The 11,652-nt window shown below is 32.8% G+C and overlaps 1 protein-coding gene across 4 annotated transcripts in view; it reads left to right on the forward strand.

Annotated features, from left to right (window-relative positions):
• mei-P26 (E3 ubiquitin-protein ligase meiotic P26) overlaps positions 1 to 10,693 on the forward strand; it is a 94,580-nt gene extending 83,887 nt beyond the window's left edge. For all 4 annotated transcript variants that reach the window (XM_083129621.1, XM_083129623.1, XM_083129624.1 and 1 more), the window contains 4 exons: positions 599 to 792; positions 2,099 to 2,262; positions 2,680 to 2,912; positions 5,148 to 10,693. In XM_083129621.1, the coding sequence (XP_082985747.1) occupies positions 599 to 792; positions 2,099 to 2,262; positions 2,680 to 2,912; positions 5,148 to 5,252 (696 nt within the window). In that variant the 3' untranslated portion in view covers positions 5,253 to 10,693. The remainder of the gene's footprint in view (positions 1 to 598; positions 793 to 2,098; positions 2,263 to 2,679; positions 2,913 to 5,147) is intronic.
• The last annotated feature ends 959 nt before the right edge of the window (positions 10,694 to 11,652 follow it).

Raw genomic sequence — 11,652 nt, forward strand, 5'->3', positions numbered from 1 at the left:
CATTATAATGTCCAGATATTTTATAGGAAGACCTTACCTACAGATGGCATCCTTTTGCTTATGAATGTCCCAAGTTTGAGTCCCAACCAGGTTATGGGTGTTCACATTTTCTGCATTTTAAATCTTATTTCATCTAATTGTGATCAATCCTTATTGGATTAATGTACAATACAACACAAATTTGATGGAAATGTAGACACAATAAAAGAAAGTACAAAACTTGTACAAACAAAATATGTTGAACTATAAACTTACAACAATTCTTACAATAAAATGATGATGAAGTTAGAAAGAATTCATCATGCAAAATATTAAGTTTTGGGGAAAGAATATTAATGTGGTTATATTTCATACATAGACAACTTTGGGTCTCAGAAATATTGTATCATATTTATTTAGCCTGTATGTACACGGTTGGATAAAGTATATTTTCCCAAAGAAATGTACATTTTTGGGAAAAGCAACTTTCATGCCACCCTGTATATATGTATTATATGCTCAACTCCATTTGTTTATTCTTTTTCATTTACAGAGAATTTTATATTATATTCATTGTGAATGAATATTTATGCACTTCTTTCTCCTTTTTTTTTTACAGGTGTTTGAAAAAACTGGAACATTTAAATTTCAGTTTGGAATTCCAGGGAAAGAGGAAGGTCAGTTGTGGTATCCTCGTAAGGTAGCAGTCATGAGAAGCACTGGAAAGTTTGTTGTCTGTGACCGTGGTAATGAGAGATCACGAATGCAAATTTTTACCAAAAATGGACATTTTATTAAGAAGATTGCTATAAGGTACATGGAAGCTATTTTTTAGCCTTCCAATTTTTACATAAGCCTGAATAGATGAATTGTTACCTTAATCAGCATTTTCTTTGCTAAGATGAAATTTGTGGTAGGTGAATGTGTTGTCTTCAAAATATTGTCTTGTGTTTTTAATTCTTAAACCATTGTTGCCGCCTCACCTGTGGAGGTACATAGTGACTTCGTTCTCACTTTAGCCTGCAGATCCACTCTATCTGTTCACACTTACACAAACATTGAGGAAATTATATAATTTTAGCCACAAAAGAAAACAAAAGTTCTTACTTAAAGAGTATTATTTGCAGGGTGTCTACTCACCGGGAATTCTGCATGAATTACTGGCTTTGGGAATTATGCATGAATTCTGCTTGAATTTTTCCCCATAGACGTGAAAAATTGGAACTTTTATTAATCCAAATCCCATTGAATTTATACATGTTTATAAATGCCCTGATGCAAGGATTTCACAATTAAGCTTTTAGTTTTATCGAGGATGGAAAATAAAACAGAATTCTCTCAATCCGTTTATGTTGTTAGTGTCCTTTGCAGAACAATGTATCTGACAGTCGGAATATTATTGCAAGATATCTTGAAGATGATTTAGGTAAATTTTAGTTTGAAATTCTTATACAATTAACAATTTCTCGTAGATTATAGAATATATTCCGTAACATTTGTGGCCTGGGGTTGTAGATGTATTTCGAGTCTGAGTATATGAAGTGGCAAATGTAAACTCCAAACCTTAAATTAAGTAATTGATTTGAATTAGAATTTTTGGATGCATTGGAATCGCACAGACCCTTTATATTGTTAATATATTTGTGTGTGCTACAGATTTGCCAACTTAAGATAAATTTTTTGGGGTCAAGGTTGGCAAAAACAAGATTTTATATGCGTAAATATGTATGAAATTGTCCTCTTGCATGAATGGGGTGGGGGCAGAAAGTGCCTTGCCCCCCTAAAGTTGGTGCCTATGGTGGGTTACCTGTGTGTGGGTGGTGAGAGGCAATAATACTTAAGGTTGAAATAGAGAAAATATCTGCTTGTAGCCTTGAATTTTTGGAAAATTCATCTTGGAAACCGGGAATTATACTTGAATTTTATCATGGTCCTAGAGTAGCCACCCTGTATTTGTAACTGTGCTTATGTGCAAACAAATTATTTCCCTTTTCTACAAAAGTTACACATGTTCAAAGTTTCAGTTGCGTGACTTTTTGACACCCTACAGAATTGGGTTTTTGTCATTTTGAATATTTTTTGGGCCTTACTTATACATCACTGTCTCTTTATTTTGCAGGTACATTGATATTGTCGCTGGTCTGGCTGTAACAACTCAAAGCCACATTGTGGCCGTTGATAGTGTATCTCCAACAGTGTTCGTCATTGCAGAGACTGGAGATTTGTTGCGATGGTTTGATTGCAGCGATTACATGAGAGAACCTTCTGATATCGCTATAAGTGGTATGTTTCGTATCTAGTCTTTGCGGTTAGTCACACTCGTGCTAGAATTAATAACATAACTGTAATGTTGTAGTCAGTGAATGTTCTATTCACACCTTAAAACTAGGATGACGAATATGTCATTTTGACAGGTGGCTTTTATTTATATTACAATTTTGACAATAAGTTTACTCCACATCTTCCATGTTCTTGCACTTTTAATTCTTATGCTATTGTTGCCACCTCACCTGTGGAAGCACGTAGAGAGTTCATTCTTACTTTAAACTGCAGATCCAGCCTATCTGTGCTTAAGACACCTTAAAGCTAACATTGACGAAATTTAGAATTTTTGCTACAAAAGAAAAAGTTTTTTACTTACTTTTCTTGTAGGAAAACAATGCCTGCCTGAGTTGTTGATTTTTAATTAATCTTTTTCAGGCAAAGAATACTTTGTATGCGACTTCAAAGGACATTGTGTTGTAGTATTCAATGAAGAGGGCCAGTTCTTGAGAAGAATCGGCTGTGAAAATATAACCAATTTTCCCAATGGCATCGACATTTCTGATGCAGGAGATGTTCTGGTTGGGGATTCCCATGGTAATCGCTTCCATGTGGCAGTATTTACAAGGGATGGTTCTCTTCTCTCTGAGTTTGAATGTCCATATGTAAAGGTAAGTGACGATGCTTGCTAACTAATTTTATATAAACATATTATACACTTTATTAGTTTTTCTGACACACATTCAGGTTTAACACAATATTCCAATGTTTCAATCTGTCTTCATCTATCCAAGGAATTTGTGAAGCTAGCAAATGAAATTGAGTCCTCTGCACAAGTAGTGACTAGGGAGGGTTCAACCAATGAGCACGTGAGGGATTGCATGGAGAGGGGCAACATGTCTGCAGCTAGCAGCTGTTTGCATAGGATATAGTGTTTTGCTCCATAGACTCGTGGGATAAAGTATAGTTGTGGACAAGGATCATAAGGTTTACGGTTTGACTGAAGCAGTTTATTTTCCTAAATTTTTTTTTTCTTTATTTTCTATAAAAATTTGGACCGAATTTACAATACCAGACCCCTCCCTGATTTTTGTAATATTTCGCATACTCACTAATTGAGGCCTCCTAATCACGAATTTGAAGTTAAAATTTGGGGGTCACGTGTAGAAATTGCAAAATAAGCGAAATTGAGTGGTCCGTGATCGGAACAGAAACCCTGGATTTATCCACAAAAACAATGTTTATTGCAATATTTTACGTTTTAGAATGAAATTAATATATTCCTGATATTACTACGACCCCAAATTTTAACTATGCTTCCCTAACCTAACCTAACCTTACCTTGCCGTGAATGGTTTGTGGGGCTACCTGTGCATGGTTCTATGACCAAATTTTAACTATGTTTGCCTAACCTAACCTTACCGAGAATGGTTCATGAGGCTATCCATGAATAGTTTGTGGGTCAATTGCGATCACGGACCGATAAAAAATGTTAGTTTCGTAGCACTGTAATGGGAAAATTTCCTCACTGAAGATGCCATATTCGTAACCTGTAATTGAATGCTCGATGCACTGTTGCCAAACTTACCTCTAATCAAAGCAGTCTGCATTCCACATGCTCTTCTCCCTCGTGATTGTCATGCTCTCCAAATATGAAAGCAACAGTGTGTCAATGCTGTAGACTGAGTAACTCATTGCGAACGTCAATTGTTCATATCAACAAACATGGTTCCCATGCTTGTATGCAGAGAAAGATTGAGAAAATTGTGAAGCTTTATCTTACAACTTCTACACGTCACCCCCAGATGTTAACCTTGGATAATTCATTGGGAATATGTATTTTGTGAGTATAAGAACTAGGATAGATATTACAGAAGGGTCCGGTATTATAAATTCTTACCAAAAATTTTTATGTCTAGTGTCGGGGGTGTCTACCAGTCAAGAAAACTAAAGAAATCAAGAAGTAGGTCAAAAAGTCAAGAATTTATGCTATCACAATGACTGACTGATTTATTTATTTCACTTTTCTGCCCCTCTGACTAATTGCGAAGATGAAGATGGATGGTGGTGAGATAAGATGGATGAATGGAGAATCACAAATACATAAATACGATGACAACAGCCCCACATAAGATTATACTGGCTGAAGTCTAGATGCCAGATCCTTGCTAGTCTGCCAAATGCAGTCCAGGATGCATTAATAGATAAAGCAAGTCTAATTCTCTTGTTAAATACAGCTTCAGTTTTTATCATAACTGACCATTTTAGCAGGGTGTTTATTTTCTTAATTGCTAATTTTCAACTTTACCTAAGTAGGGGTCATATAAATACAGTTTTTTATTAGTATTTTCTTAACCTAAAAAAGTCAAGAATTTTGGATTTGTTGTTTTGGTAGACATCCTGTAATGTTAAATTACCTGTTGATATATTACAATTTGAAATTAAAAATGATGTTAGTTTATTATAGGGATGGGCCAATATGACATTTCAGGATCAAATGTGTTATATGAAATGTCATTTCAGTGTCAAAATGGTGAAAAAAACCTAAATTTGATTTTAAAACTACACTTATTACACAAAATAAACATTTCCTTCTAATAACATATTTATATAGTTATCCTGTGTAAAGAAGTCGGTTTTTGCTTCTCGAATATTTACAGTTGATTCAATCAATTTTCCGAGAATTGTATAACTTGCAGGATAATTCACTTTGGAAAGTGTCACGTAAATAAATAAACTCTAAATTTCATGTTTAAGAGTTCATTTTGCATCATTTCGTGACAAAATATGGCACACATTTCAGAAACATGAAAAATGAACCTTACAACATATTTTTTCACATTTCGTGTTTCCGTCAAAGACGAAATATGTATGCCTCTAGGTTATTAAGCTTATTTTCTTTTCAGGTTTCGCGTTGCTGCGGTCTTAAAATTACTTCTGAGGGTTATGTTGTAACACTTGCCAAGAACAATCATCATGTGTTGGTGTTGAACACCCTCTACATAGTATAAAGGAAAAGATGGAAACTGTTGATCTCGGCACATATACATAGATAAGTCAATCATAGGAGCTTAAGCAGAGGTTATGTAATGTGCATTTAGTTTTATGTAAATGTTAAGAATTAACACAAACTGGGAGACACAAAATAATTGTTTGCAGATAATGAGCACTAAATTATTAGCAAGCACATGGTTCCTAATGCAATGAATATGCTTTGTAATTTTTTTTTAACAAAAAAAATGTTTGTGTATAATACTGTACTTGTGTGTGCGTGAGAGTGTGGATGCTTTGCGTGCATGTGTTCTGTACAGCTGTGTAAGTATGTTCTTTTTAATAGCGTTGTATTTACAATACTTACTCAGGTTGTTTTATTTTTCAATTGTATAGAAAATCACATTATTTACTCTCAAATGAATAAGTTCTTGGTATTTCTTATAAGTCTGTCATATATTGATGGAAAGAAGTCTTAAAGCTAGTGTAAGTATATTTTAAAAAATTATATATGTATATACACACATATGAACAGTGCCATTATAATGTCTTTCTGTTGACTTCATGTCCGAGTATGGGGTCTTTTTACAAGATGAGGGAGCATTGTTGTTAGATGAGTGTTCATGAAACCAGTCAACAGATATATCTCGATAAATGAGGACTGAATATTTGCATTTTCCCCCCTTCTTTTAGGAGAAGCTTGTGAGCCAGTTGTGTATATATATGAATAGTTGAGACAGACTCGAGTAGAATTTTATCATGTACTTTTAGCAGTGTTGCACACACACAAAAAAAAAAGAAAAAAAAAGAGTTTGTCTTATTATAAGTGCCTGCATTAGTAATTCATGTAATTTGTCATGGTGATACTTGGTCTGTCTGCGAGATCTTCAGTTTTTTTAAAAACCTATCTGTTCGAATGATACATGCTCTTCATCTGGACAAAATGTATCATATTTTATTTATCTGGGGGATTATTCTTTTCTGAAGTTGCTCCCATGTTTGCCTTGATCCATCTTCTCCTTTCTTTACGGGATAGGCTGCGCTGTTTTACAAATATGAATAACAGATAGTAATAGTCCTGAGGCAGCCCCTATACATTGCTGAAGCTATGGACATTACTTCTCAATGGAATACCATTTTTGAAACCATGCCTGTGATAATAGCATCTTCAGGATAAGTTATGACCTTAGTATCTGTTGTTATTTTATGTATAATGTTAGAGCTGTCTTTAGCAGCAAAGGACTAGAATAAGTTTAACATGTGTTTCTATAAAATATATATTTTTTAAAAAGGTATTGATAAATTGCAGGCCAGATGTTCTATTTACTTGCACTGACAGTTTGTGGGGTTGGTTTTAAAATTCCAAGTAGTCAGTGAACAATGTTGTCTTTTAAAACAAAAAAATGGGGAAAATTTTTTTCAGAGGAATGTTTTAAATCACCACTCTGTCTTGTGTTGTTAAGAATCAAGATAATCATTTTAGCCATATATTTTGTTATTTGCCTTAAGTGATGCTACAAAATTATACACACACATACCTGCTCACATAAAACATAACTATACAAGTTTCGAGTTGAGTATATTTACATAACTTTTTGACCTTTGGCTTGACATCAATTCATTTCCTATTTATTGTATACTACCGGATATGAATTAATGTCGAACCACCTTTTAACCCCTTTAATTTACCTCAATAGAATATTGTGGTAATTGTGATAGAATTTTTGATGATTTTTTTACAATCACTGTCTTTGCATTGTACAAAATCATTTTAGATACTCTGTGAACTGAAGTCATTTTCACCTTAATGGTAACACAGTTTCAAATAGACAAAAATAACTAAAAAAAAAAATAATATACATATATATTATGAAGTTAGGGTGAAAAAGTGAGTGAGTGGATGCCATAGGTAGTTTTTCTTCCCACCTAAATTCACTAGCAATAAGTGTTAGTTTGTCAGTATTGAGTATCAATGCTCCGTAATGTGGTGACAAGTCTTACCTTTTTTTGAGTGGGAGTTGTTATTAAATAAAAATTGTCATGTATCATTCCATCCATATAACGGAACTGGATGCAGAAGAACAGAAGTCGGGAACCTGTTTATATACGTATTATAGTCTAGAACATTTGTGGTGGTGTTAAAAGAAAATTTTTTGGTTCTTTTTTTTTAGACGTTTCCTCACTTCTCGATTCTGCATTGAGTTCATCATCATCACTTTCATTGATTAATGCAAAGACTAACCGCTGGACACTGAAGCGGAATTGTCTTTGCATTCGTCAATCTCTTCCCTTGATTTAGTACGCTTAACAAGGTGTTTTGCCTTGGTCTGGCACCTTGATGCTATTGCTGAAAGGTGTATCCAAACCCCAAATCTGTTGATGAATTAAAGAACTATATAGAATGAATAAAGAAAACACATAAAAAAGAACTAGTTGCCAGAGCAACTATATGTCTTCCTAGTTGCTTTAGGTTTCATTTATTGTTGTGGCAATGTCAGTGGTATCTCAATTCAAGCCTGTTTTACTGTAGAAGTAGTATTTTTTTTGTTTGTTCGTTTGTTTCACAGTTTGTCATAAGAGTTAACCAGCAAATTGGTAATCAGTTTGCATTTCTTTGTTTCGTATTCCTTATTATTTTTTAATATACTTTACTATTAATTCTTTCATATACAGTGATATTTAATATTTTGTCATTGTTTATTTTGTGCAAACATTGTGTTCTTTTAAATAAATGTTTGGAGAAAAAGAGAGTCAATGATTGCATATGCCATGTATTTGGATGTCAACTCTAATAAGGATTCACTTTTTGTGTGTGCATGCCTCTTTCCCAAATATAAATATTAAAAAAAAAATAGATAAAATACTCAAACTTTCAATGTTCTAGTGTTTTTAGTGCACTAGGTAGAGGACATCCTAAATGCATAGCATACGCATTTTGTTTTTGTCTAAATGGTATTATCTCTTTTTCCCATAAAAAAAAATACAAAAAAAGAAAAATAATGAAATAATAAAAATAGTAACTACATAAGAGGTTGTTACTTAAGAAAAAAATTAAAATAAAAAACAAAAAAATATATATATTGAAGGTGTATTTTATGGGATTGACATATTTTGTTGTTCATAGTTTACAACTAGGAGCATGTGAGAATTTAACCAAAAGTGTTTTTTAAAGTGTTTTTAGTGCTAGTTATTGCAAGCTTATTTTTACTGTAGTGGCAGACATTCATTGTTTGTCATAAGTTCAAGCTCAAAAAAAGAGAAAAGTAAGAAAACAACAAAAAAAAATGTATATGTATGTGCAGTACCACCAACTGGAACATGCTTCAATGTATACCAGAATTCAATATGTTTCATAATTTAATTGTCTTCTGAAGATGAAATTCAAGTGTGATTTGAAATTTTTCAAACAAAATCATTCCTCAAATAGCACTATCGATAAATGAATGCAAATTATTGTACTACTAATGAAAAAGATAATCAAACTTATGTAGCAGGTTGCAGTTGGAGGAAAGGTATTTTTTACGAGCACCAGAGCAGAAACTTTGAAGAAACGGTTGTGAATTTTCTTTACATGCAATTTTTTTTATTCTGTCAAATCATGCAGTCGTGCAATAAAAACTGACGACAGAAAGCAAGTAGAAAATTCTTTAGTAAAGAGCGAAGAAGTGAAACGTATAGCTTTTATTATACATTAAACCGAATATGTTCATTTGCTGTTAGTTATTATTTTTTTGCATTCCAATCCTTGTGAATTACTGGTCAAATGTTGGTAATATACGAGGCTGTTATGAAGGGAGGGACTGTGAGGTATCTTTTTTTTTATTAGAAGAAAATCCTCTGTTTAGTCAGATTAAGTACAAATATTTAAATATTGAAAAGTATATTAGAGCATATATATATATACACATTCAGAGTTTCTGATCGAACTTTTTTTTCTTTAGTTTGCTTTTTATTTTCTGCTTATTGCTCTCAAATCATTTTACGTTTCGATTTTTAAGTTTCTCTCTTTTTTTATTTGTATTGTTTGTGTATCACCTCGCACTTGTTTCTTCTCACATTTTGTGGAGTCAAATTAACATATCACTGTTCTCTTTGCACTATCCACAACTTCCTTGTGATTATTTATGTACTATTGGAGGTGGAAATAGCTATGCAAGTCCGTTATTCAATTTTCCTCGTAAGGAGGTGTGGTACAATTTTCCACTTGCAGTTACCAAAAGAATAATACTGAATCATAATAAAATTAATTAAATGTTGTGGATAAATAGGTTTTGAGCATACATTTACACAAACTCATATACATACATATAAAAATATATATATACATAAATATTATATATGTTATTAACTGTTTCAGAAGTTTTTCCTTTAATTTTGAAAGTAAGTTATTTGTTAAGGTCCTGGCCAACAATATATATATGTAAATTATACATCTATAGATATATATATTATATAGTATATATGTAAGTAAATTTGCAATGTTATATAAATATATATTTTTCGCAAGAGTTTTTTCAAAAATTGACACATTTTATCTTCTGCAGTAAGGTTTGCAGTTGATGTTTTGTGATGATAAGAATATTTCCATTCATTTTCATTGAGGTCTGTTACACTGCAGGGTGTTTCTTGCCCTGCATGAATTCCCTGTTCGGAGCCTTATGAACTAGACAGAAGTACAAGCCTTTATGTATCTCAAATTCTTTATAGAATTTTTAGTAGTTGGTGCTCTCGGCATTACAGTCATTGATGGAGTATATTTGAAAGAAAAAAAAATAGTGGTGATGGCAAGTAAAATTTGTATTAAATACAGCACGTTCACAAATTTCTGCTGCCGCCATAGTCATGTGTTAAATTCATTGTAAGTTATAACGTAGAGCCTCACCACAGTTTTCAAGCTTCCAGAGGAATCTATTCATAGCTAGTCCATAAAATAAATGTCGAAATTTATTCAGGAAGATAGAGAAATTGATGAATTAGCCAAAACTTACAAAAAAATTGCTTCATCAAAAATGTTGTAGTTTTAAAAAAAATTGTATGTACTTGTGACTGTTTGCGAAATACTCCATGTATATAATAATGTAATTGTACAAGGAGAAGGTAAATATATGTATATTTACACTCTCTCAGATATATATTAAAATTAAAGATAGCATTGTGTTCTGTGGATAAAAAAAGAAAGGAAACTAATGGAACATTTTAGACACAAATTGATGAAATATGTGTATTGTATCCCTTGTACAAAAGTTCAATATTGTTTATGTAAAGTGAAAAGCTGAATTTGGATCTAGATTCTAATCACCAGTTCAGCTCTGTGGTGGAATGATTGTTCAGGGTTCCTGAGAAATTTTCAGCATTTCTTGCTATTTTTGGAAAATGTTATGAGTATCTTTAAATTTACCTGAAAATGTTTAATTTGTATGATGTTCTTTGTTTTTCTTTTTGAAATAATAGTCACCTAAAAACAAAATTGTTTTTTCTTTAGACCCAAGCTATGAAAAACCATGTATACACTGTCCCAGGAATCTCTGGAGCAAGCAAACGAAATGAAGTCTCTGTACAAGTAGTGACTTGACAGGGCTCGGCCAATGAACTTGTGAGAGGGGACTTGAGTGCAGTGACCAGCCATTTACAGCAGCATGCACTGCTTTGCTCTACGAACTCACTTTCTTCTTTTCTCTGTCGTTATCCACAGCCTTGCCCCATAGATTCCAGACACAGTATAATAGCATGTTGTGTAAAACTAGTATTCAATTTAAAGGTGCTCTAATATTACGTTTCGAGAGAGCACCTCTTCTCGAGTCATCAGTATTTCAACAAATTTATTTTTTTGCCGACGGATGAGATGAAACCTATGAAGAATCTGCAAATTGTTCCAAATCCAACTACTACATTGCACTCCTCAGAAATTCTATAATACTTTTTGCTACATTAAAGTAACCAATTCTATTTCCATATTTGCTATGGTTCTTATTTGTTATGATATTCCATTATATTCTATTCACAAGTCCAATGAAGTTTTGAGTCCCACGCACCTAGAAATAAAACTGTTCACCTGAAGGCTAGAGAAGATGTTGCTCTTTCTAAAGTAAGTATTAGAATAGTTAAAAGCAGAGGCACTAGACAATGAATAAATGTTCAATTAATAGGGGCATGCATATTTCGTTTTTGACGAAAAAACGAAATTTGAAAAAACACATTGTAGTGTTAATTTTTCATGTTTTTGAAAGGTGTGAAATGCATTTTGTGACCATGTTTTGTCACGAAATAATGCGAAATGAACTGCAAAAAGCGAAATTAACTCTTAAACACGAAATTTACCGTTTATATACCAACGCGACACCTTCCGAGATCTGAATTATCCTGAAAGTTATGCAATTCCCGGCAAATTGATTAATTGTGCTGTTAATATTGGAGAAGCAA

Source organism: Lepisma saccharinum, chromosome 10 (assembly GCF_977018435.1).
Source record: "Lepisma saccharinum chromosome 10, izLepSacc3.1, whole genome shotgun sequence".
NCBI classification, from domain to species: Eukaryota; Metazoa; Arthropoda; class Insecta; order Zygentoma; family Lepismatidae; genus Lepisma; species Lepisma saccharinum.